The sequence below is a fragment of the Trachemys scripta genome, chromosome 8 (assembly GCF_013100865.1).
Source record: "Trachemys scripta elegans isolate TJP31775 chromosome 8, CAS_Tse_1.0, whole genome shotgun sequence".
Classification (NCBI taxonomy): domain Eukaryota; kingdom Metazoa; phylum Chordata; order Testudines; family Emydidae; genus Trachemys; species Trachemys scripta.
In genome coordinates this window covers 9535829-9561139 of record NC_048305.1, presented here as the reverse complement: position 1 = coordinate 9561139, position 25311 = coordinate 9535829, and the positions used below count along the sequence as shown (strand labels likewise).

The window sequence follows — 25311 nt, the reverse complement described above, 5'->3', positions numbered from 1 at the left end:
TCCTATTAGAGGAAAGAGACAGCTGATTCTCAGGGGCCATCTCATGAGAAACTTGCACTCCAGGATCCCATCCCCAGTGCATGGACAGAAAGATGCATTGGGGTTCAAGTTGCCCAAATGTTGTGGTCATCAGCACAAACCGAACCTCCTGGGAATAGCCTGCCTCAAAACATGGCCTCTGAAAGTGACTATTTTTTCCTATTTCTAAATACTTAGTTCACATTTTGAACTGACAAATGGGTTGTTTGAACCACTGAAAACATCAAAGGAAGTGTTTCCTGGCTGGTCTCTTTTTTAATTTAAGACAGATTTATCAAAGGTTGAAACAGGATAATACTGCAAAAGGATTAGCTGCGGTTACTTGATTTTTGAGCAAACAGACTTAATTCAGCTTTTTTTTTTTTTTAAATGGGCGTCTTTCACAGCCAGTCTGTTCTCTGAATGTTGAACCTGAGCCCAGTCTGTTTTGTTTTTAGTTTAATTTTTTTCTTTATATTGTTCTTTTTAGAAATCAGAAAGAGTGGTGCAAGCTTTAGCTTCAAAGCTAACGTCAGCTTAGTCTTTGTTGGTTACTGTGTTCCTAAATACATTCTCTAAGCATCTTCTCTAATGGCTGCCAACTGTTCGTTTCATTGGTGTATGTAGGGTTGGCTTTTGTTTTGTTTTATGCTTTGCAAATTCTGAGAAATTTAAATACAGTGCTCTGAAAGAGACAGGAAAAATGGCACCACGGGCTTCCAGGTTTATTTTATATTACTAGTTCCTCCTCAAGTTTGCTCCTCTGACAGACACTCCCTGCTAAGCCCTACAAACTCACCTTGAACTCTGAAAGTCAAATTTGTTCTTTATTTTTCATGCATCATTAAAAGTAAAAAAAGACATTGAGGGTCCACTTGTGCTCTCAGTCCCACCTGAGCAAACCCACTGTAAATAAGTAGGGTTGGACAGCCCTGAGGGGAATGAGGTTGTACAGGTATCATTGACAGCAGAATTAGGGTGACCAGATGTCCCAATTTTATAAGAGTCCTGATATTTGGGGCTTTTTTTTATATGAGCTCTATGACAGGGTTGGGACTCACCACCGCGGTGCCTCCTACTGGTCGTCTCAGGGAATTGGTTCAATCCAGTAGAGCGCCCCCTTCTGGTGGTGTCCCGCCTATCGTCTCGCTTTTGGTTGGCGTGCAGACTCGCGTTGCTCCCAACGCACAGCATCCTCTTCTGGAACACTGTCCTCCGACAGTGTCTCTTTGTCCATTCACACCCCCTTCCGGGGGCTGGATGACCCACAGTCCTACACCTTCAAGTCCAATCCCTATAGTCCAGGATCTGGTGTAGTTTCGGCTGGCCGCTCCCTGCGGCCAATGGCTGGGTGTACTGCCAAGGGGAACAAAAGGGGGGGGACCCAGGCCCACCCACTACTCTGAGTCCCGGTCCAGAGGCCCTCTAGCAACAGCCTCGCTGTCCTCCTTCTCCTTCCTCCTCTGTCTGTTCCTCTGGACCGCTTCCCCAACGGCCCTTCTTCCCACTAAGCCCTTTCCTACAAGGCCTGCCGCCTGGCAGGCTACAGAGTAGGACCTTCTCCCACTCTCCAAGGCTGGCCTGGCCTGGGCTGCGCTGTCCATGGTGCTGGCCTCCCAGCTCTGAAGACAGACCTTCCCCTCTGAAGGCCTGGGACAGACTGACTGCTCACTCCCTGAGCAGTCTTTTATATGGCTGAGCTGGGCCCTGATTGGCTGTCCCCAGTCTGTTCTCTGATTGGCCCGCAACAAGCCCTTCTCTTATTGGCTGCAGGAATACACAGGCGCCTGGGCCTGCCACAGCCCACACTCTCCGGGCGTGGGGCAGCCCCCCCCCACCACAGGCTCCTATTACTGCCCACTCCCCGTCCCAATTTTTCACACTTGCTATCTATTCACCCTAGGCAGAATTGACCTACTGGATTTTATTACTGGGATGAAGTATGAAAAGGGGGTGGGTGGGAGAACCTGACTGACTACTTTCAATTCCAATGTAGAGTTTGCAGGGTTGGCAAGGGGAACAACCCTTCTTTAATAAACTGAGCAAGTATGATGTGGTATCAGTACTTGAAAACCAATATGAAATCCCATGCTGCTGTTTTTACTGAGGCACTTCCCAGAGTTAGAGCCGCACGCTGGGTGTCTTCGGGTACCACAGAGAGAACCTATTGACTTCTCTCAAGTAAAGTGACCATTGCTTGTAGATTAGTGACTTGTTTTCTTACTGAGGAGTGAGTTGAGACTATATAAACTTTCGGTCAAATTCCGGCTCCTCACAGAATTGACCCTCAGCAGGTGCGCTAAGCTGTGGCCTTTCTGTGCATCTATATTCTGACTTTACAGGCTCACCTCACTAGATTATTCATGCTGGGAGCACAAACAACCTGTGTTTGAGAAGGAGGGAATGTCGTACTTGCGACTGCTGGTTTGGAGTGTACAAGCATAAATGTGTAGAACACAGTGACTGACTCCTGGATTTCTCTCTGGGTCTTATCATAGAGACCCTGCAAAATGGCCTCTGTGTGGGTTGTGGGCACAAATCTGGGTATTGCCTGCCCCACCTCCTTCTTGTCCAGGGTCTTTCTGGTTTGTGCCTATGTGAAGGACATGGGAGCGACCTGTAATATTTTTAAATATTATTTTTGTGATTAATATGATTTTCATAAGAAGCAGGCAATGAAAAGTACAAAAAGGTAACTGACTTACAGCTTGTATATGTTTCCAAATCCTGCACGCTTCATGGGATTGCTGATAGAATTATGAAATTAAATCATTTTACAACTTGTCAAAGCTGCAAGTCGAGACAGTACCACGTTAACATGTTAGGGTGGGGGGAATAATAATAAAATAGGGGAAGATGTACATGAATAGAGAGAGGAGGATGGGACCGGAGGGAAGAGGTCAAATTGAAGTCTAGCATTCTTTGCACCAGCTCAACATTTTTATCCAAATATATCTAGAAACAGGGTCTGATTTTTGTTAAATGCATATGATTGCTCTTTACAGCAATAAACTATTCTTTCTTTGGTTGCTGACTCAGACAAGTCCAAATGCCACTGCGCCATTCTGGGCATGAGCCTACTTTTCCACTTTTTTAAATCATGCACTTGGGAAGTTGGTGAGCATTGCAGCCTTCAGGAACCAAAGTCTTTGTGGTGAAGTTAACCCCATCCCAGAAGGTAAACAGCCTGGGATATAATTTTCACTGAGGTTTGGCTGCTGACGCAGAGCACTATTTTAACTCATTTGTCCTCCTCTTTCCTCAACTGCCTGATTGTTGAACAGTCCCATAGCATATGCATCAGGGTTCCTTCTTGGTTACAGCACCAACAAACTTCAGAGGATAAGGCCTTTATCTTGTGGAACTTCTGTGGTGGCCAGTACATTTTGAATAAAATCTTTTGTTGTATCAAGCATAGTCTGAGCTCCACAGAAGCATTTTTAACCTTACGTAATGTGCTCTCCCATTGGGATTATATGGTCATTTGTTTGCATGTTGTGTTATTTGTAATAGGGTCACCAGGGGGTATGCATGTAGACATACCCCCTGGTGACCCTACAAACAGCATGTAGACCAGAAAGCAGACAATAGCTTCAGATAGGCCCATTCACCAGGTACTTAAAAGGACAATGCAGGTGTCAGTTCTTTTAGGAGTTTTACCTCCACTGTGCACTGAGAACAGCAGTTTGGTGGGTAACCCTGGGAGGGAGGGCTGCCAGGCAGGAAACTGAAACAAAGAACTTTGGACTGGATAAAAACTTTAACCCCTGAATCACAGGAGCGAGAGAGAGAGAACCCCTGTCCCCACGAGTGGGGATATCTGGGATAAGCTAGGACATCTGGATTCAGCTATTGCAGTTGGTAACAGGAAACTGTAGACTCGCACCCAGGCCTGAGAGTGGGAGGATTGCAAGATTCCACCTCAAGGAGGTAAAGGATAGCAACATAAATCCTGGAGGGGGTGCACTTGGAGAGGGGTCTGGGGTACGGGTAGCCCAGAATTGTGACAGCCTCTGCACACCAAGCAGACAGAATTTGGGCCGTCATATTTCATAAAACAGGGATATTCTGCACTTTTAAAACAACTCCAAATCCATTACAGAAATCTACAACAAATGTCCACAACTAAGAAAATGCTCCCAATAGGAGACTATTGCAGGAATGGCATGTGGCCTCAGAATTACATAAGGGAGGGGAGATTTGGGTGTGAAGTTCTGGAGATGCTCAGGTAGATACAACAGTGATGGGGTTGGTATAAAAACCTAAATTGATAGAATATGCCTGGCCTTATATACAGGTCACCAGATGCAAGTTTGCCAGTACCCATGTGATGGATGGATGGAGCACTGCTTCACTCATCAAAACCTAGATCAATAGAATCACATTAGTTGAAGGTAACTGGGTAGAAGCCTATGTTTGGGGAGTTGAAGGTCATACAGCATGTTTTCCATGCCATCTGTATACAGTTGTTTAGCTGATGACTGGAGCATTTGTATGTATGTGGGGCCACAGATCGTTACCCTTTGATTATTTTCATGTTACCTGGTATATCATCTCCACGAGAGAAACTAAATTGCCTCTAATAACTTGAAGAGAGTAAAAATGACAAATTGTTGTTCTCGTGTGATCGGTAAATAGCAATTGCATTGGAATGCATCTCAATTACATGGCAGTACATTTCAGGCAGCATTGATTGTTTTCATACCCAGATGTGAAAGCTAGAAGTATTGGTGTGGTTTTCTTTCCATTTCTCCTAAGATAATTTTGCTTTAGAAATAAATTGTAAGCAGGCTTCAACTTTGAATAACGCTATTAGTTGTGAACTGTCAACTCTTAACAGTGAATGCTTAAAAATAGAGAATTGTTTGACAGGTGCAAAGAAGAATTTAAAGAACATAGTCAAAGGAAAGAAACTAAATGCAATAGCAAGGCAAGTTAAAATCATTAATAGTTTTTGAGGTAGAAGATAAATGTATTAATAGATGGTAACTCACAAATGCAGGTAACCGACGGCAGATTAGTAAATAATTATACAGCTCCCATAGACAGAAATCTGTTTCACATTTACAAACAGGGAACATTCATCTTGTAGCTTTGCTGTGTATTTAAGAAGTATTATAAAATCAGAATAAACAGGGTAAATTTATTTTAAAATGACTGGGACCTTTCTGGCCACTGTTTAACTTGGGTTCTGATCCAAGCAGACTGCTATCCACAAGTAGGATCATGGGGAAAATGGGACTCATGGTAGTAAGTACTACCCTGGGTATGTAAAGATAAATCCTTGCCTCACTGAAATCAGTGGCAAACTCCCATTGATTTCAGTGGGGCCAGCATTTCGCCCTAACTCTTCACTAATAAAAAAGGTGTGATCTTACCTCAAATTACCTAACGCAAGGTAAAATCCTAGTGAAGACAAGGCAGTTTGTGGTTTCAGCATGTGTTAGCAGGTCAAGATAAAGACTATTGGGGAGTGTTGGGTTTACCTTGCTGTGCTAACTCATGTTAAAACCATCTTGTCCTCACTAGGAGTTTACCTTGTGTTAGCTAACATGAGTTAAGAATACATCTTTTTTTCCCTAGTGAAGACAAGACCTAAGTGTTTCCATGATTGGGCCTTTAGAGCTGATCTACATCTAAAACTTAGGTCAACCTAGCTAATTTTGCACCCTAAGTACCGTAGTTAGGTTGACCTCACCCCAGTGTAAACACAGCTAGGTTGATGGAAGGATTCTTCCATCAACCTAGCTACCATCCCTTGGAGAGGTGGATTACCTACATGGACAGGAAAAATACTTTCCATCGATGTAGGAAGCATCTACACTACTATGCTTCAGCAACAGTAGCAGCACGGTAGCTGTGCCACTGTAGCAGCTGTAATGTAGACATACCCTTAGGGAAATGTAATTTCTGTACCACATATCAGGCTCCAGTGCATGAACTAAAGCTATTTCTGTGTTGCTTTTTTGTGTATATGCAAGAGTGTTTATTTTCACACTGAGTTTATAAGGCATAGAATGATCTCTAGGTTTTCTAATCTCCTGTGGAGTAGTGTATCCTAGATGTTCCTTTACACGCTTTATTGTCCAACTGACACAATTAACTGCCCTTTTGAACATTCCTGTTTCACGTTGCATGAGCTGATCTCTAGCTATTGCTGAGAGCAATTTATTTTATATCAAAACAGAATTTTGTACGTAAGTGTTTTGTCCAGAAGTCCCCAAATTAGCTGATTCTGCTATGATCAGATAAGCGGTTTTTCAGTAGTACTTGATTATCTCTTTCGTTTGCAGCCCTGCCACTGGAACGTTGAAACAATACAACATGACTGCCAATGGTAGCCCTACTGCTTCATCAAAAATGACTCCACTTGGAAAATTCTGCTTTCTTAAGCTTACAATTTCTTTGCCTTTCCTTATTTCTTGCCACCCAGGTAGCATTTTACTGTAGACCCGTTGGTTATTATTTACCAACTTAACGTTGAAATCTATCAATCCACTTACAAGTTTGTAAGATAACTGAAATCAGTAGTCCTGAAACAAATCAATGGCAGGATATGTGGAAACAGATCTGACTTTACCTCTGAGAGACTTTAGACTGGAATCTGGAATCAGATCGGACTCCCTTATGCCACTCAAGAGGTGCAAAAGGATTGGAAAATGGTTGCTATTGGACAGCAGAGATTTCCTTGTTGGAGAGGACCTCTCTGCTAGCGCATCTGTTCTGCAGATGTGCCCTGCACCTGCTGTCTTCTTTTCAACCTCCTCCCCTCATTTGGTATAGTAGGTGTGTTGGGAGTGGACATGGCCTATCATCCACTGGTGTAGAGTCAAAAAGGTTAGAAATACTCAGAGGTAGCTTTAACTCTCTTCCTGAGAATCAGGAAGCTAGAACTGACTCACTGAGCATCCACCCACAGAGCGAATTAAGCCTGTTAACTTCAAAGATAGCTTACACACATTAGTTGTTGAGGGCGAGGAAAGATTGCCAAGCACAAGTTCACAGCAATTTTGAAAGAAAGGTGTGTAGCTTTAATTACAGTGGGAGACTAACAAAAAGTATAAAGTTACCACATAAGATAGTTGTAGATATTGGGAACTATTGTAAACAGTGTAACAACTCACAACATAAATCAAGTAAATCACCACAGATTTCCACATTCACCTGCAAAAATTTGTATTTTTGACCTTATAATGGGACAGACATATTCAGGCAGGATGAGCTTCAAGCGTGAATGAGGTCTGACTTATCAGGGAAGTGCTGTCATCCCTTTTTAAACCTTTTGTATGTGGAGTGTTTTCCCTATTTACAGTATGCAGTGTTTGTGGTGTTCAGTAATCACTCTGCGCCCAAGGTGCTTGAAAAAGATCTTTATTTAGTGACATACAGGGGCACCAGGAAGACTGCACCAGATTTGTGTGGTGTTGCAACTCTGTGCACTAGGCCACAACACCACTCACTCAACTACTATTTTCACTCAAATTTAGCCCAGCCACCCATCCATCATGCCAGCAGGGAAGGTGGGTGCCCCACAGATACAGTATGCCAGTGTTTCTCAAACAGGGGTCGCCGCTTGTGTAGGGAAAGCCCCTGCTGGCCTGGGCCGGTTGGTTTACCTGCCCCGTTCGCAGGTCCGGCCAATCGCGGCTCCCACTGGCCGCGGTTCGCCACTGCAGGCCAATGGGAGCTGCTGGAAGTGGCGGCCAGTAAGTCCCTCAGCCCGCGCCACTACCAGCGGCTCCCATTGGCCCAGAGCAGCGAACCGAGGCCATCTCCGGTAACACAGCTCCCAGCTACCTCTACAAAACAAAATGGGTTTCTGCAGCGTCCCTCGCCCAGACTTCCTATCTAGGAAGCTCAAGCACTTAAAGGTAGAGCTCCCAATACTACGCTAACATCCTGTTTCCAACTCTTGCTATTTTAATCAAAAATGTCTCAACAATTGGCATTTTACTTAAATCCCACTGGAATTGTGTTATTATCCAAGCATACCGTTTTTAAAAAAAAAAGTTTCTAGCTGTTATGCTTGCAGAGCAGAGCTTGAAAATGTTATCCTCCAAGAACTCAAAAACCATAAGTCAAATACACAGACCCAAATGTAATATTTTTTCAAATAAAATCCCATGATTTTCAAGCCACTCTCATGATTTTGGGGGCCTCACATCATTTTTGAACACTTGAGGTGGGGAATATTGAGTATGTGATCTCAGGGCTTGAGTGATACTTGAAGGGTGCATATACCATGTGCTGTCCCTCTGCACAGGGGTTAATTTCATCCTTTAGATGAAATCCTACAGCCTTTTAGTGTATGTCTACACTGCAGTGAAAGCCCAGAGTTAGTGGGACTTGTGTCAGCTGACCCATGTTAGGGAACCCTGGGCTTGAGCATCTACATTGTATTGTAATCTTAGGTTAAGAATTTTCTGCTCGAACCTAGGGCTCTGGTGTACACAATACAGTGCACAGACCAGAGTCAAATTAGCCATATCCCAGAGTCCCTAGCACACCCCCTCCTCCCTACGTGGCTGCTGTTGTCCATTGTGCACTGTGGGAAAACTTTACTGCCTTCCCTGCATGTTAACAGAAAACAGTTCACTTTGCAAAAGTCTTGATGGATTCATTCTCCATTGCAAACTGAAGAGGCTCTCTGATAGTGTGTGCTTGCAGATCAGTGATCAGAAGAGAATGGGATAAGGCTGACCTGAATTGCTGCTGTTTGATGAGGGATGGGGTGGGAGCGCAGCTTCTGTTTTCAGTAGAGTGGATTGCAGATTATTGGGATAGAGAGAACTAAGGAAGTCATCCCATGGAATTGTGGGATACTTCCAGATGACTCCCATGACCCAAGTCAAGCAGGGCTGCGGCTACCCTGCAAAGCAATAGGGTTTAGACCCTGGGTCCCAGCTTAACTCGAACTCGGACTCTCCAGCCCTGAAAGATCCTGGGATCCTGGGTTAACGCATAATTGCAGTATAGACACAAGGACGGGAAGAGCGGGTAGCCTTGAGCCCAGGCTCAGGTACGGTTTTACATTGCAGTATGGGCATACCCTTAAATTACTCATTAGGGCTGCAGGATTGCTGAGTGCACAGCTGCAAAATGCGGAGCTCTTCTTGGGATATGAATGTGCTCAGAACATTGCTGCATGAAGCCCTTTGTTTGGAGTCATTACATTCAGCTGCATAAATATGTATTCAGCCTATTTTACTATGGGCCCCTTAGAAACCTGTTCTCTTTTCCTAGTGGGTTAATACTCTCTCGTCTGTTGTGTAAATAGGCAGCGAGTGGAGCTTTTTAAAATGTTTACCCAACCCCAACACACAATAATGGTCTTTCGTGTCAGTCTATGTTTAATCACTAATATAAATGGGATTTCTGACCCAATCAGTTGTAACATCAAAGTTGCAAATAATACACATTTCAGAAAGCCCAGCTTTTCAAAAACACATATTTATACCATCGATTGCATGTGTTAATTGGAGGCCTATTCCATCACTATTTGATATTAACAGGAACTATGCATGATCACCAGGAGAACAGAGCTCTTCATTAGCATTGTGATTTTTCAAAAAATCCTTATGTGATTGTTGAAGGGGAAAATTGGGGTGTGTTTGTGTGGGGGAGCCACTTTTATACACCAAAGAATAGCTTTTTACCAGCCTCCCCTTTTATTATCATTTCCATTACCCTACCGTCTAGGAGCCCCAGTCATGGACCAACCCCCACAGTGCTAGGTGTTGTACAAACAGAACAAAAAGACAGTCCCTGCCCCAAAGACCTTACAATGGAAGTGTAAGAGAAGAGACAACAGGTGAACACAGAGACAGATGTGGGAGCACAAGGAAACAATGATACGATATTGGCGGCATGAAGGCACCTGGACCACATTCTGTTCTGTAATAGTTATGTAAATCAGGATTAACTTGACTGAAATCAGTGATGCTTAGAGAAGAGTTCAGGCCACTTTTTCCCATAAGGGCCCAGATTCGACAAGCACTCAGGCACATTCTTAACTTTACTACCATGCGTAACCCCAATGGGTTCGTGTTTGAAGAATCAGAGCCTAAAGGTTAACAAAATCCCGATTCAAAACATATTCCTTTCAAAGTACATGTCAGATGGGAGCCAGGAAGGGGAAAACATTTTAAAAAGCAACATTAATATTTGTTTCCACTCTTGTGAGTTTTAAAAAAATAATTCAACTGATTTTTGTTGTTTATTTGTTTTAAAGAAAATCTTTGGCTTTTGGACTGAGTCATATTCCTAACACAGCCTATAGCAACATTATTTTTTCTTCACCCATCAAGATGGAGACATCAGATATAAGGATTTATAGTGGAAATGCTGACAGAACCACTGCTAGAGAAGTAAGAACACACACTGCTTTAATGCGTGTAAACAAACAACTCTTTCTTAAAGGGGTGTCTGAATTCCAATGGATTCTAATTATCTGCTAAGACAGATAGGGAAGAAGAAAAACACTGATATAAAGAAATTCTAGATGAAAAATATCTATGCTGTAATTTCAAAAAGTTTCAGCTTTTGTCTTTGGGAGGCAGTATGTAAAAGATAAGGAAGAAAATAATGAGCTTTTCTTATTTATATCTGAAGTTTAGAAGAGACATATTGTGAGCGAACAAAAGATGTTCCATAAAAGTGTGTTAAAATAATTCTCTGGGAATGAAAGAAGCTGCAAGGTATTAAATAAGCATGCCGTGTGGTCTAGGCTTGAGGCCTGTTATTAGTAAGATTTGAGCATTTCAGCTTTTTTAATGTCATTTAATCTAGTATCCCGTAAAATTCAATCTTAGATTCAAACCCTGCATTAGGACTTTGAAGGAGGGGGCTTCATGGCGACTTTCTCTGTTGACGTCTATTATCTCTGTCTAATCCACCAAAAACATCCACTTATTCATATCCTCTCATTTAGAATGCATATTTGAATTTATGGCATAAGTATGTGAAGTTTCAAAGTGAGTATTTTCCCTTTGACAGTGTTATATTATGAAAATTGTTTTAAAAGGCCCTCCCAAGAGGCTGGTTGGTATTGATTCATTCTAGAACACAAAATACCACACATCAGTCACATAATACACACTCCAAGTCATCTAGAATATCCAGAGCAGAGCGTACAACTGACCCACCAACTCTCCCATACTGCTGTACTCCACTGAAGCTTGCTTCTGTGATCAGATTCTGATCTCATTACATCCAGGTAAATCCAGAGCAACACAGAAATACAATACAGCTAGTCAGATTTACAGCAGCATAAATGAGATCTGAGGAACTCTTGACTTCATTAGTGTTATCCTGATATAAATGAGACCAGAATCTGGCCTCCAAAAATCCAAAGCCAAATTAAAGAGAGACACAGACATTCTACTTGATTTACATTCCAAGGAAGTGTCTGGTGGCTTCTCTTGGTAGGAGGTGGCAGGTTGGAGACCTGCAAACAACAGCAAGGCTAAAACAGCAGAGAATAAATTTTATGCGGCTGTTTTATTTTCCCCTGCAAAATATGAATGTTATGCAAAACATATTGCTGTAGATTTGCTGACAATAAAAATGGAATCATCACGCAAGTAGGGTAGCAAATTCTCAGGGGAACGCTTTAGCCAAAATACTCTTTTACAATAATTTCCTGTATCTGAGTGAATAAATTAATTTGTGAATTTTCCACGAATAAGCTCCACAATTTTCCTCCCCTCATATAATTTATTGATATCAATATACATTTAGCAACAAAAAACAGAGCTGATTTCCCTTTGCAATAAAACAATTTAGAAACATTTATCTGGTCCTTAGGGATCGTTCTAGACAAATGCAGCTCAATTCATGAAGCTAACAAGAAACACTACTATCATGCATGATCAGTGAGCTACACCAGAGGAAAATCCCAACAGATAGCAATAGAAAACATAGAAGAACTTCAGACAAATGCAGGGCCCAATTTTGTGCCCCCTTTGCTCATCTTAAACAGTGCCTTTAAAGCAATAGGACTAGCCTCAACATGAGTAAGGAGTGGTAGAATCACTTGTGAAATTTCTGGGTGAGGTTCTCTGGCCTGTGTTACGCAGACATCAGAGTAAATGACCATAATGGTCCATTTTAGCTTTAAAAATCTATGAATCGGTCCCTCAGTAATACCCCTGCTATGTAGTGAGAATTTTTTTTTCTTTATTTGCTGTAGCAAGAGGAAGAAGGGGATTTATATTTCTCTATGGAACTAATGATGCAGGCTCTGGTTTGGGGAGGGCTGAGAGATCTTTCCTTCATGTATTCCTGGAATGCAGACACGATAGTGGTGTAGACTGCAGCCTTATTATTCCTCCATCTGAAATTCTCTGTGACCTGCCTTGCTCTGATCTCCACCTGTTTTGATGCAGGTGATGTCATTACAAACCAGCACATTAAAAATTCCACATTATATGTGGAATAAGGTTGTGGTCTTTTGATTATTGTGTCAAACCAACCGTATAGCTTTCTTTGACAGGGTAACAAGCCTTATGGGTAGGGAAGAAGCGATAGATGTGGAATATCTTGACTTTCGTAAAGCTTTTGATACTGTCTCGCATGACCTTCTCATAAACAAACTAGGGAAATACAACCTAGATGAAGCTACTCTAAGATAGGCGCATAACTGGTTGGAAAACCATCCCAGAGAGTAATTAACAGTGGTTCACAGTCGAGCATGCAGGGATCAGTTCTTGGTCCGGTCATTTTAAATATCTTCATCAGTGATTTAAATAATGGCATAGAGTGTACACTTATAAAGTTTGCAGATGATACCAAGCTGGGAGGGTTTGCAAGTGCTTTGGAGGATAGGGTTAAAAATCAAAATGATCTGGACAACTGGAGAAATGGTCTGAAGTAAATAGAATGAAATTCAATAAGGACAAATGCAAAATACTCCACTTAGGAAGGAACCATCAGTTGCACACATACAAAATGGGAAATTACTACCTCGGAAGGAGTACTGCGGAAAGGGATCTGGGGTTCATAGTGGACCACAAGCTAAATATGAGTCAACAGTATAACACTGCTGCAAAAAAAAAAATCATTCTGGGATGTATTAGCAGGAGTGTTGTAAGCAAGACCCGAGAAGTAATTCTTCCACTCTACTCTGTGCTAATATGACCTCAACTGGAGTATTGTGTCCAATTCTGGGCACCACATTTCAGGAAGGGTGTGGACAAATTGGAAAGAGTCCAGAGAAGAGCAACAAAAATGATTAAAGGTCTAGAAAACATGACTTATGAGGGAAGATTGAAAAAATTGGGAGAAGAGAAGACTGAGAGGAAACATGATAACCGGTTTCAAAGTTAACAGGTTGTTAAAATAAAAGGTTGTTACAAGGAGGAGGGAGAAAAATTGTTCTCGTTAACCTCTGAAGATAGGACAAGAAGCAATGGGCTTAAATTGCAACAGGGAGTTTTAGGTTGGACATTAGGAAAAACTTCCTGTCAGGGTGGGTAAGCACTGGAATAAATTGCATAGGGAGGTTGTGGAATCTTCATCACTGGAGATTTTTAAGAACAGGTTAGACAAACACCTGTCAGGGATGGTCTAGATAATACTTAGTCCTGCCATGAGCGCAGGGCACTGAACTAGATGACCTCTTGAGGTCCCTTCCAGTCCTATGATTCCATGATTAGGGCAACAGGACACCCTAGGGGAAATAAACAATCTCCCTGGAGTTTTTTTTTAGGGAACTGAAAACATTTAAAGAGACTGGCATATTTGTGTCCTGAATGACCCTATTCTGTATTTGGCATCAGTCTAACTTAATATTTAGAATTTGGCCATTCTCAGGCCCCAGTCCCACAAAACATGCGTATAGCTACCTTCACACATGAGTAGCGTGAGAATGGGATTGCACGTGTGTGAAGTTACTCAAGTGTGTAAGTGTCTGCAGAATTGTGTCTTCAGTGACCTCATTCTTATCCTTGTACTTTTTTATCATAGAACTACTCTGTTTTAATCAGATTCCAGTTTCCTCATTGGGTTTTTGGGTTGGTGGTGGTTTTTGTTTAGCAGTAGAAAGGAAAGCCATGAAAAACTACCCTTAACATTTCCAGAAACTAATCTATCTTTCTTTCTTAACAGATTGTGATAATGGGTTTGAAATTGGTCTTACCATCTTAAGAATAAATATTAGAATTATAATTGCTAATGCTATGATACATAATTTGCATTTATTACAGCTAATAAAACAGGTAATTAATTGAGCTGTAATGGGTTAAGTCATCAGGAACTTCAGCTGCAGAAAGATTTATTGCTGTATTCTCAGTAACATCTTGAATATAAAGAACAGGCTGTACAGAGAGGGCCTTCAGTTCCAGGACAGTTTAATCAAGGAGCATTCCCCGTTCCTCCTCAGCTGCTTTCCGTTGCATATGTTTTGCACAGTCGGCATAAATTAAGCAATTGTGTGTATGCCTTTTTCATAAAGGTGAAAAATATGTACTTCTATTCCCCATAGCCATGCATGAAATAAGTACTATAGAGCTCAAGCTAAGCCAAGCCACATGTGTATGCATGTCCATGCATTTTGTAAATCAGAAGGGCAGGACATCATACAGAGCATACATCCACCAGGGTGCATTGAAGTTCAAAATGGGCCTGAGATAATGTTGATGGAATAGGATGTAGTCACAGGATAATGGTCTCCTGCTGCTAGATTAAAGCCTGGGCAAAGCGGAGCCCTTGCAACAAAAAACAAGCAGAGGCAAGAAGATATTTACGGTATTTTCAAAGTAGGAGGCATTTATCTTGTAACAACATCCTATTCCATTCGCTCTGCTTCTGTTGTACCAACATAATAAAAGATGCTGTCATTTTGTTCAGTGGATTTTGCTGCAGAAGCTACGTTTGTCCACTGCATTCTGATTGGGTAACATTACAGACTTTTAATCAATCTGTGCATTTCAAAACGTATTGCGTCACTGCAGCTGGGTCCTAAACACTCTGACCTACTTTTTAAAAAAAGGAAAAAAATCAGAATCTCTCTAATAAAAATGAGTGTTGTTTTATCATTAATAACATTTTAGTCATGGGTAGGGTGACCAGGTGTCTGGTTTTTGGTCCGGTCAGTGGTGCTGCGGTGCTAAGGCAGGCTTGTCCCTACCTGTCCTGGCACCGCGCTGTGTCCCGGAAGCAGCCAGCAGGTCCGGTCTGCACACTGCCCCCACCCCAAGCACCGACTCCGCACTCCCATTGGCCGGTAACTGGCCAATGGGGGTGGGGGGTGCCTGCGGGCGAGAGTGGCGTGTGGAGCCTCCTGCTCCCCCCACACACATACACACCTAGGACCTGGACCAGCTGGCTCCTTCCGGTGCGTGCACAATGCAGTGGCAGGACAGTCAGGCAGCCTGCCTTAGCCCCCCTGCTGCACTGCTGACCGGGAACTGTCCGAGGTAAGCCAACACCCCACCCCCCTGCCCCAGCTGAGAGCCCCCTCCCACACCCTAACCCACTCATCCCCGGCCCCACCCCAGAGCCCTCACCCCCCCTGCCCCAGCCTAAAGCCCCCTCCCACACCCTGAACCCCAGCCCAGAGCCCATATCCCCTCCTGCATTCCAACCCCCAGCTCTGAGCCTCCTCCTGCACCCCAGAGCCCTCACCCCAACCCCCTCCTGCACCCTGACCCCCTGCCTCTAACCGCAGCCTCCTCCTGCACTCCAGATCCCTCAGCCCCACCCCCCAGCCTGGAGCCCCTCCTGCACCCCAAACCCTTCATCCACGGCCCCACCCCAGAGCCCACACCCCTGCCCCAGCCCAGTGAAAGTGAGTGAGGGTGGAGGAGAGCGAGCCATCGAGAGAGGGGGAATGTAGTGAGTAGGGGGCGGGGCCTCAGGGAAGAGGCGGGGAGGGGTGGGGCTAGGGTGTTCAGTTTTGTGCAACTAGAAAGTTGGCAACCCTGGTCGTGGGTTAGTCCACCTTATCTGGCACCTTGCATGATCAGCTCTTCTTATTGTTGTTTATATTCAATGTGGGGAAAAGATCTTTGGATCAGGGAGGACAATTGAAAATACATTCTTTGTTAAAAGGAAATCAGTGGTACAATACATGTAATTCTAACAGTAAAGGCAATGAACGGTAAGTACATTATGGACCTGCACTTTTTTATTAGCACATTTATGAAACAATAGTTTTCCTTAGTTGCCTCCCTTTGGATCCAAAGCTTCCCAAGCCCCATTGCCCTAAAGATCTGGAATCTCCTGATTTTCAAGATATGCTGCAAAGCCCATCTGTTTGCTCAGGCTGTTGGAGGACTGAGGGTATGGGGAAACTGCCCAATTTACTTATCTTCTTACAGGGGGGCCTATTTTAATTTTTTATAATTGATTGGCTAGTGGTCCCGTTACATTTCTGGATTTGGCTACATCGCTCAGTGGTTATTCTGCTTTTATGGAGAGGGATTTTAAACAGTTGTTCAGGCAACTTAGAATCTAGCCCATAGATATATTTTGTATGAATGATTAAAACCTTCCTCATATGAGGAGTCCCGCGGAAGGCTGCACATTGAAGAACTACTCATGTTGGTTAGGGGTGATCTCTCACATGCAAAGTGCTGAATGCTCTCAACTCCCTTTGGCCCACTCTTGTGTGGAGTGGAATTTCGTCTTTGACTCAGTGCAGCCCATTAACTTCATTGGAAGTTGAGAGCAGTCAGCACCTCCCGGGACAAGGTCATTAATCTGTACTGCTGTATGAGTGATATTAGCTGTAGCAGTCCGTGATAAACAGGTTGCAGAGACTAGCTTGATTTTAAATTAAAACTGCATTTGAAGTATGGCAGTGTTGTCTAGTGGATAGAGCACTGACTGGAACTTAGAAGACGTGGGGTCTATTCTGAGCTCCGCCACTGGACTGGTGAGTGACCCTGGGCAAGTTACCTCATGCCTCAGTTGCCTCATCTGTTAAATGGGGATAATGATACTTTGAAAAGTACTTTTAGATCTACTGATGACAAGCACTATATAAGAGGTAGGTATTGTTATTAATTAAAAATCATAACACCTTTAGTAAAGGATGAATTTTTTAATCTGTCAAATATTAGTATGGCTAAGTGTGATTTCGCCAATGTACATTCCTGTTTTCTTGCAATTACAGTGCAAGTTGGAGTTTCATGCTTGTACGTCTGACAAAACTATCGCAGCGCGATGTGATGGGCCCTGCCCATGTCTTCCAGGACAAGAAAGCCCAAAACACAGGGCTGAGAAGACTGGTGAGTTCAGCTGTTGCACGCAATGTTAAGTGATTTACTGGGACTGCTTTGTTTTTAAGAAACCTTGAGATATTTTGTTTCTACCACTTGTTTCAGGAAGTGTTAAGAAAGTTATGTTGTCAGCTAGTGTATGACAAATCATTTTCTAAACGTAAAGTGCTTTCTTATTGAACTCTCAAACATCTTAACCGAGTGAAATTGGCACCCACTTTATAGATGGTGTCATAGAATACTTGTGCTCTCGCTAATCATTATTAACAAGTATTATTTATTTTGAGTGGAAAATACTAAAGGCATAAAGTAAATTCCTCGATTCATATGATGGGGTGGCCTGCCCTTAAAGGGCCAGGGGCCTGGTGCTGGTCAGCCCCATACAGTTAGCTCTAGATGTCACACTTGGGATCAGGTGTATGATTTAATTAGTAGAACCAACTGGGTATGGAGAAATGGATTCTCCTATAAAGAGCAGCAGAAAGCTGCAGAGATGGGGATGCTCAGGGAGACAGTACAGAGTCTTCTGGGAGTGAGTAGTCTCCAGCAGGGAGCCCTGAGTCTGCAGGGAAAAGGGTTCCAGGTAGGGAAGGCCTGGGAGATGCCAAGCAGGGTAGAGACTGGGAGAATGGCCTTGATAGGATTTTTGAAAACTTTATGTGGGGAATAATTTTATTATGTTAATAAATCCAGCCCCAAGGAGGGTTGTGCTACCCCAGAGAAGAATTGTTTGGTAGTTTGATTGAGATAGCCCTGAAAAGTGGGGAAACTGAGGCAGGGCTGCCACAGAGTGACATCAGGCCACAAGGGGTCACTTGGGAGGCAGTTGGCCTGATGATATTCTTATATTAGAAGATAATATATGAGACTTTATTGTTCTCTCAAGGCGGCCTTTTTCCTTATAAAACTAGTACTAGTAGCTGAATGGGGGTTATGTGACAGATTCAGTAAGGAGGCCTAAAGCTGTACAGACACGAGTATTTGAGAGATTGGCTGGTTGACGCTGCGACAGTTCCAGTACAGTAGCCAACTGATGCTGAATTACCGTATAGAGAAACTTAAAGGTAAAGGTCCCCACGTGGATGACTCTTCCCTCTGGCTGCCATGAGATCCATGCCTAGATCTGAAGACATCTGCAAGTTTCATAGGCTAATTCCTCTCAACTCAGCAATCGTGAACCATATAGGAATGGTCCAGTGTGAAGGGAATTGGTGCTTACAAACGGAGCTTAAGTCCTATCTAACTATGAGACAGAGATGGCAGGGCAGCAGCAGCAACAGTGCAAGCTTCTCACAACTGCCCTGCCAATGTGCTTCAGCCCTCTTCTGGAGAGACAGAGCAAAAGGAGCTTTCTCTCTGGCTGTGACCCCACTGGACTTTTTTTTCTTAACGGTGCAGCTCCACACGGGGGAGCAACAACAGCGGGGCTGCAGGTGTCCATTAGCATTTTAATTACACTGTTGTCTAATCCTCCTTAGAGGATTAGAGGATGTAGTGCTTAAAAGACCAACATAGGTGGCATCCTGTCAATAATATTGTTCCCCACTGTGCAGCTGCACCAGCGATAGTAACAATGGGAAATGTTAAGAACAAAATCATAATGTAAAGAAGGCCTCTGTGGTCTTTCCATCCTCTGGCATTTCTGCTGAGATTGCTAACAAGGGTGCTGGTTGTAGTGCAGACACCTGGCTGGTAGGAACTAGGCTCTGGACTGCTGCCACCTATTTTCACACGAAGCCACTGAAAAGCCAGTGCAGAAAGCCAGCATTAGGGCTTCCCTGTAACAGAAGCCTCACATTAAGAGTTTATGCACTGCAGAGAGCCTTGTGCAGGTGCTAGGCAGCAGGGTGAATTTCACACTGAGGCTCTGATCCTGCAGAAAGTTAACCACATGCTTCATCATTAACTTCAGTAAGACTATTCACAGGCTTGACGTTGAGCAGAATTGAAGTCTTGGTGCATATAGCCATAATTTGCATACATAATTCCCCCCCATCCCCTGCGCGCACACACACAGATGCCTATTCAACTACACACGAAAGACCAAATCCTGCAGTACTTTCCTTTATGCAGGCAAAACTCAATTTGAAATCAGTGGGAGTTTTCCTTCCATAGAGACTATAGGATTTGCCACATAAAACCAGAATAACTTGTACTGAGACTGCTCTGTTTAGCAATACTCATATTACTGCAGTTTTTATTTTTTGAAAATTCCTCCAACACCACAAAGTAAACTTACACATTTAATGACTGCTCTGGAAAGATTTATCTTCTTTCTAGAACAATGAGGCATCATTCTCCAGCTAAGATTTTGAAAACTCAGCTTTATTCCCTCTTTTGGAAGGCATCAGTATTTTTTCTGCGCATCGGATTTGATGGACTACCAAGGATCAAACTTAGATGAAACATTTTAGCTGGTGAGATTCTGTAATACAATGTATAATTTCAATATTGCTTTATGTGGCTTGAATTATTTGTTTACAGAATACACACTGATAAATTCATATTGTCTTTTTCTCTTTCACAGACACACACACTTGTCTTCTAATAATCTGCTCCCTATATGACTCTTCGTTGCCCTTATCAGATATAGTATCAGATTAATAAATCTTCAGTGACATTTTAAGCTTACAGTTTCATTCAGACAACAGAAAAAATTCTAATAAACCTTATCTTGATAAATCCGGTTTGACAGGATGTATGTATTCTTCCGTCTAGACTATTGTTTTGCTTGTCTTTCAAACTTTTTAACTCCGCATGCAAAGCATTAACTTTAGGGCTTGGGTGATCTACACAGCTCCTTTTCTGACTGCTGCTTCCTGGGGCCAAATTCTGGTTGACAGTGAGCAGTGAACTGGTGACAGCGGTAAGAATACATTAGATTAGTTCAATGACTGCCTCGATTCTGACCCACCCAGAAAGGCATGGAGAGAGCAGTCTGTGGGTCTTCTCTAGTTAACGTGGGGGGATATGGCCACATGGGAAATGAAGTCAGTATGTATATGTGTACATGATTGCTCCAGCACAGGGATAGTCTCCTCCTGCATGCACAATATGTGCAAAGGAACTGCTCATAAGGCAGGCTACAGGTATATATTAGTGCCACTTTTGCAGCATCTACATGTGCTGGTTTTTGTGGGCAGAGAGGGTGGAAATCGGCTTCTCTGTGTTAGCCAGAATTTGACCGTTGGTGGGTTTATATAATTTACTGAAGCATTGAGCTACTGAGCAGGTGTGTATTATTGTAGGTGTGCCCTGTGCATATCCTTGGAAAATCCAGGTGACCAAAAGCCATGAAGGGTGCTCCAGGAATAGATACAAATGAAAATATCATGAGAGTCATCGCTGGCACCATAATTTGAATGAAAGATTATACAGTTCTTTTTGACAACTGCTACTATATCACCGTATCTTTGGGTGGCAGGTTAAACAGATGTTTTCTTCTTAAGTTAACAGGAGCTGTGAAAATTAGCCAGTAGAAACTACATTTTAAGAGATGCAATGTTAGTCATAGCTGTCTAGAGTGTTTGTGTCTCTATAGAGGCCTACCCTTCTGATTCTGCAGCCACTCCACACGCCGAGCTTCATTGTACCACAAGCAGAGCAGCTGCACAATCTGGCCTTATGCTTATAAATTCAGAGAGCCAAACGGAACCATTGTGTTAGTGGGCAATCTTCCATGGCTTCACAAGAGATATAGGCATATCTCTTAAATTTTCCTCAAGACCCTTCAATGTGCCTAGTACACCAATTAATACATCCTTGGATATACCCAGTTTCTTACACGTGACCTTTGACTTTGGCTCATTAAGGTTCAGGTCATCTTCAGCTCATCGTTTGTGTGCTGTCAATCTTTTAACAAGAGGCTCCCACAAAAAATGTTTCTGCTCGAGCATGGGAATAAGCCCCATATGCCAGTATCAATTATACCCCAGGTACAATTTTAGCAGTATACAAAAAGGGAATCTGCAGTGTGTGTTGGTCGTTCACTGGGTGGATAGTAGTCAGATCTGCTCAGGCTTGTGTGAGGATATTGAAGGCTTAATTGCTGACTTCAGAAGAGAGAAGCCTTAGTGCTTCTACATTTCATGGGCATTCTCCATTAGCTCAAGTGGTGGACACCTGTGCTTTTGCAGTAATATGCTCTGAGTTCTAGCCAAGCTAATACCCATGAGATGTATCTGATCATGACATGTATACCAGCTGACTACCATGAAGCGTCTCTGGTCACAGAATCATTAGAGTACAAAAACAAATGGTTTTCTCTCATTAATGGCAGTATTTCAGACTTTCAATAAAAGGTGCAATCTTAGTTTGGGGTTAAGGTTGGTGGCTGTTGTATTCTCCCATCTTTATTCTGAGCAAGAAGTTGTTGTTCCTGACTTTTCCCTGGACATTGGCTTTCTTTGATGTGAAAGAGCTGTATGAAGTCATGTATGAAAGATGAATGCTTTAGTTTTCTTCATGCAGTACAATTATATAATTAGCATTATCCTGCTGTGCTGGTATAAACAGCAGAAAGATTCTCAGATTAATTTATTTTCTCAAATGGGGTTTCAAGCACTGGATTCATATAAAAGAATTGTGTTGACAGATGATACCCTATAGCCCGTTCCTTATTAGAAACCGAGTTTGTGAAATCCATTCAAACACAAGCATATTGTTAAAGAGAAATAGATAGAGACCTGAAGCTAATGCCTCACACAGGAATGTGAGTGAAAAAATACTAAAGAGAATTACACTACAAGCGCTTCCAGCAAAATGGAATTGCAGCTCCTTGAATTATTGCATAAACTTTTCTATACCTATTGTGCAACAGGGTTAAACATATGTGCTTGCGAACTTCAATTTAAAGGCAGCTTTGCATTAATCTTTACACATTCATTCAATCATATTCAAATATTATTCCATAATAAATTACTTTCAGAAATTAAAAATGTAAAGGAACATTTAATTTTCAGAGTACTGTTATTCTAAATGTCATGACCTTTTTTTTATACGCTTGTGAATGGAATTGGCAGCCGCATCAAAGAAAAGCAATCTAAGTGTATGTGCTCTGAGGTACAATTGACTGCAGTGTTTGAGATATATTTCCCTATTCTTCCACTATGCTCCTACAAAAACAACCCAGCTTAGAGAACAAAAATCAAGACCAATAATTACTTTAATTGTGAAGTTCCCTTTTCAGTAGTAATAGGTATTACAAAGGAGTTAATAAAAATAAAACAACACAAATGGTAGGGAAGGAAAATTGCACCAGGCTAGTTATCTTTAATGATAAAAACCAAGGATAGAGCTTTGCACTAGAAAGTTATCTCTTTGAAGAGATAGGAGAATCATAGTCTTCATTTTTAAAATTGAATTTTACTCAGTCTTCTGAGAATTGGAGCACTCGTGATTATTTCTAAAGCGGGAGCAGGCACTAGTGCTTGCTGCCTTTTTTTTCCCCAAGACCCATTTAGATCTCTGAAGTTTATCAAAACACTAGATATGGTTCATTATTCACAGCAGCATTATGCTTTACAATATGCTTCTTGATAACCACTAATTTCCAACTCAGTTATCCAGAGATAAAGATTCATTTGTAATCGGCACTGAAGTTTACTGCCCTTTCAGAGAGTATGTTCCATGTTATCTAACACTATAAAATGAATAAAGGCAATATTTCAGCAAAAAAAGGGACTTGAAATGAGTAAATACAATTCTTAGTGCTACTTTGTGACGGCACCTATTTAAGACATTAAATCCTCTCTGTTTGTGGTTTTCATGTAAATCTCTCTTAAAAACTATGCATGTATTAGAAATTAGCTAAGGGTCCTTATGAAGGTGCAACTTCAGTTAACATTAATAGATTAGACCCCTCCTCCCCCAAGTGAGCCAAGAAATTCAGAGAAGAAACAGTAATGGTCTTATTTTTCCATAGGCCTTACTTCTTCAGAACCTACTGATGAAGGAAGAGAGTTGCATTGAACACACAGTACATCTCTACCCCGATATAACGCTGTCCTCGGGAGCCAAAAAATCTTACTGCGTTATAGGTGAAACTGCATTATATCGAACTTGCTTTGATCCACCGCAGTGTGCAGCCCCGCCCCCACAGAGCGCTGCTTTACTGCATTATATCCGAATTCATGTTATATCAGGTCGCGTTATATCGGGGTAGAGGTGTATATCCCATTAAAGAATCAACACAGTGCGGTAATGGTGACGTCTCTTGACAAATGTGAATTCTTAACTGCAATCTCTGTACTCCAGAGTCTTCTGCTGCCCGTACACATTTGTAACTCTATTACTTGCGTGCATTAACAGCACAACAGCCCCCCAGGATGGGGTGAATATTTAATGTGAATGTGTCTCTTTCTGGTTTTGTCCGCCTGTCATGTTTTCTAGGAAGCACAATTCCCTATTCCAACATACCAGTTCTGATTTGTTTCCATCAGATTTGCAGGTCTACTGGAGTGTGAACAGTTGCAATAATTCAAATGAGGGTCAGCCCTGTATGTGCACGATCAGCAAATTAAGTCTTTTTGACCTTGCAAAAATGCCCCCAGGAAATGTTATTGTCTTGGTCAGGGAAATGAAAGGTCAATAGGCAGAAGAAAATTTATATTCACTTTTATCGTTTCCGAAAAGGAACTGATGAAAGCATTTCAAGTTACAGGAAATAGAACTTGGTATGCTATATCAAGTATCTACTTCTTCTCAACTAGTACAGGTTAGAATCTAGATTGTGGTATTTACCTATGAGACCTGGGAGGGTGATGGTTCAGAAGTTCAGTACCCCTAGAAGGAGCATCAGGGAGCCTGTGCCTTGGGCTCATTCATAAAAGTCATGGCCCATTCCCTGAGTGGATGATTTGTACTATTTCTGATCCCTGATTGGTTAACTCTTATATAACTAAAAGACACATCCTGAATTTCAAACACTACAATTTAGATTCAATCTATAGGGCCCTGCAGTTCGGACTACAGGGGAGTGAATAGCCGTGTGCACCAAAGTTTTGTGCTGTAACTCCCCTGTCTGAACGCTACAGGAACAAACTGAAAGGTTCCTAGTTTGCATTAATGTAGTCCAGTTCATGCCCACAGCATGCGTGCACTGCTATTCACGCCCCCATAATCCAAACTGCAGAGCGGTGTAGACAAATGTATCACACTTAATGTGCTTTCAGCAAATATTGCAGCTCAGAAGTACCTATTTACAAGTCTTTGTGCCTGTAAAGTTCCATCACTTTAATGTTTGTGAAAAGTAAAAAATGAATCTTTAACATGGATTAATTGAAATTAGTTCTTGAATTTGAATTAATACCTGTGGAAATGTTTCTCCCCTTGGCTTTAGTTTTGAGCCAAAACTTGATCTGATACTTAAAGTTGGGGGCAATTTTTTAAGCAAGACATTTGAATAGAATGGTTTCAAACTCATGGAATAATAAAACAGAAATCCTGCTCATTTTCTAATGATCATAATAACTTTAAAACCTTTTTATCTAATGTTTTAGAGTTTTACAATCATTAAGCCTCACAACAACCTCTGGAGGTAAATTGTATTATCCCCATTTTACAGCAGGATTAACCAATTAACAGATAAGCTTTGTGATTTGCACAAGTTGGACAGTACTTAGTGTAAGAGCAGGGACAACCCAGATTTGTTCTATGCTCTAGGCTTTGACACACTCTGGAGTTGAGTGGAGAGTAGAACTATTGATCCGTTTGTTATCTCCAAAATTTTCAGTCTAACAGGTGTAAGTCTATTCTGATCACAAGGTTGAATATTTTCTTGATACGGGTGGTGTATTTGGAATCTGAGATGTACTGGTATATGTTTTTATTAAGAAAAACAAAAAGAAATCTCTGAGTGCTGACATTAAAATCAAAACTCAGCAATGTGTGGTTTCTGTTGATATCTTGACCCATTTGTTTATTATCCCTGGATGATATAGATTGCCAAAATGCAGAGCTATTCTGTCAGCATTGAACTGTGCGCTGGTTAGACCTCAGCTGGAGTATTGTGTCCAGTTCTGGGCACCGCATTTCAAGAAAGATGTGGAGAAATTGGAGAGGTTCCAGAGAA

At 42.1% G+C, this 25311-nt stretch overlaps 1 protein-coding gene across 3 annotated transcripts in view; it reads left to right on the top strand.

Annotated features, from left to right (window-relative positions):
* The window catches only part of SPOCK1 (SPARC (osteonectin), cwcv and kazal like domains proteoglycan 1), a 496308-nt gene that overhangs the window by 383276 nt on the left and 87721 nt on the right, over positions 1–25311 (top strand). For all 3 annotated transcript variants that reach the window (XM_034779825.1, XM_034779824.1, XM_034779826.1), the window contains one exon: positions 17135–17249. In XM_034779825.1, the coding sequence (XP_034635716.1) occupies positions 17135–17249 (115 nt within the window). The remainder of the gene's footprint in view (positions 1–17134; positions 17250–25311) is intronic.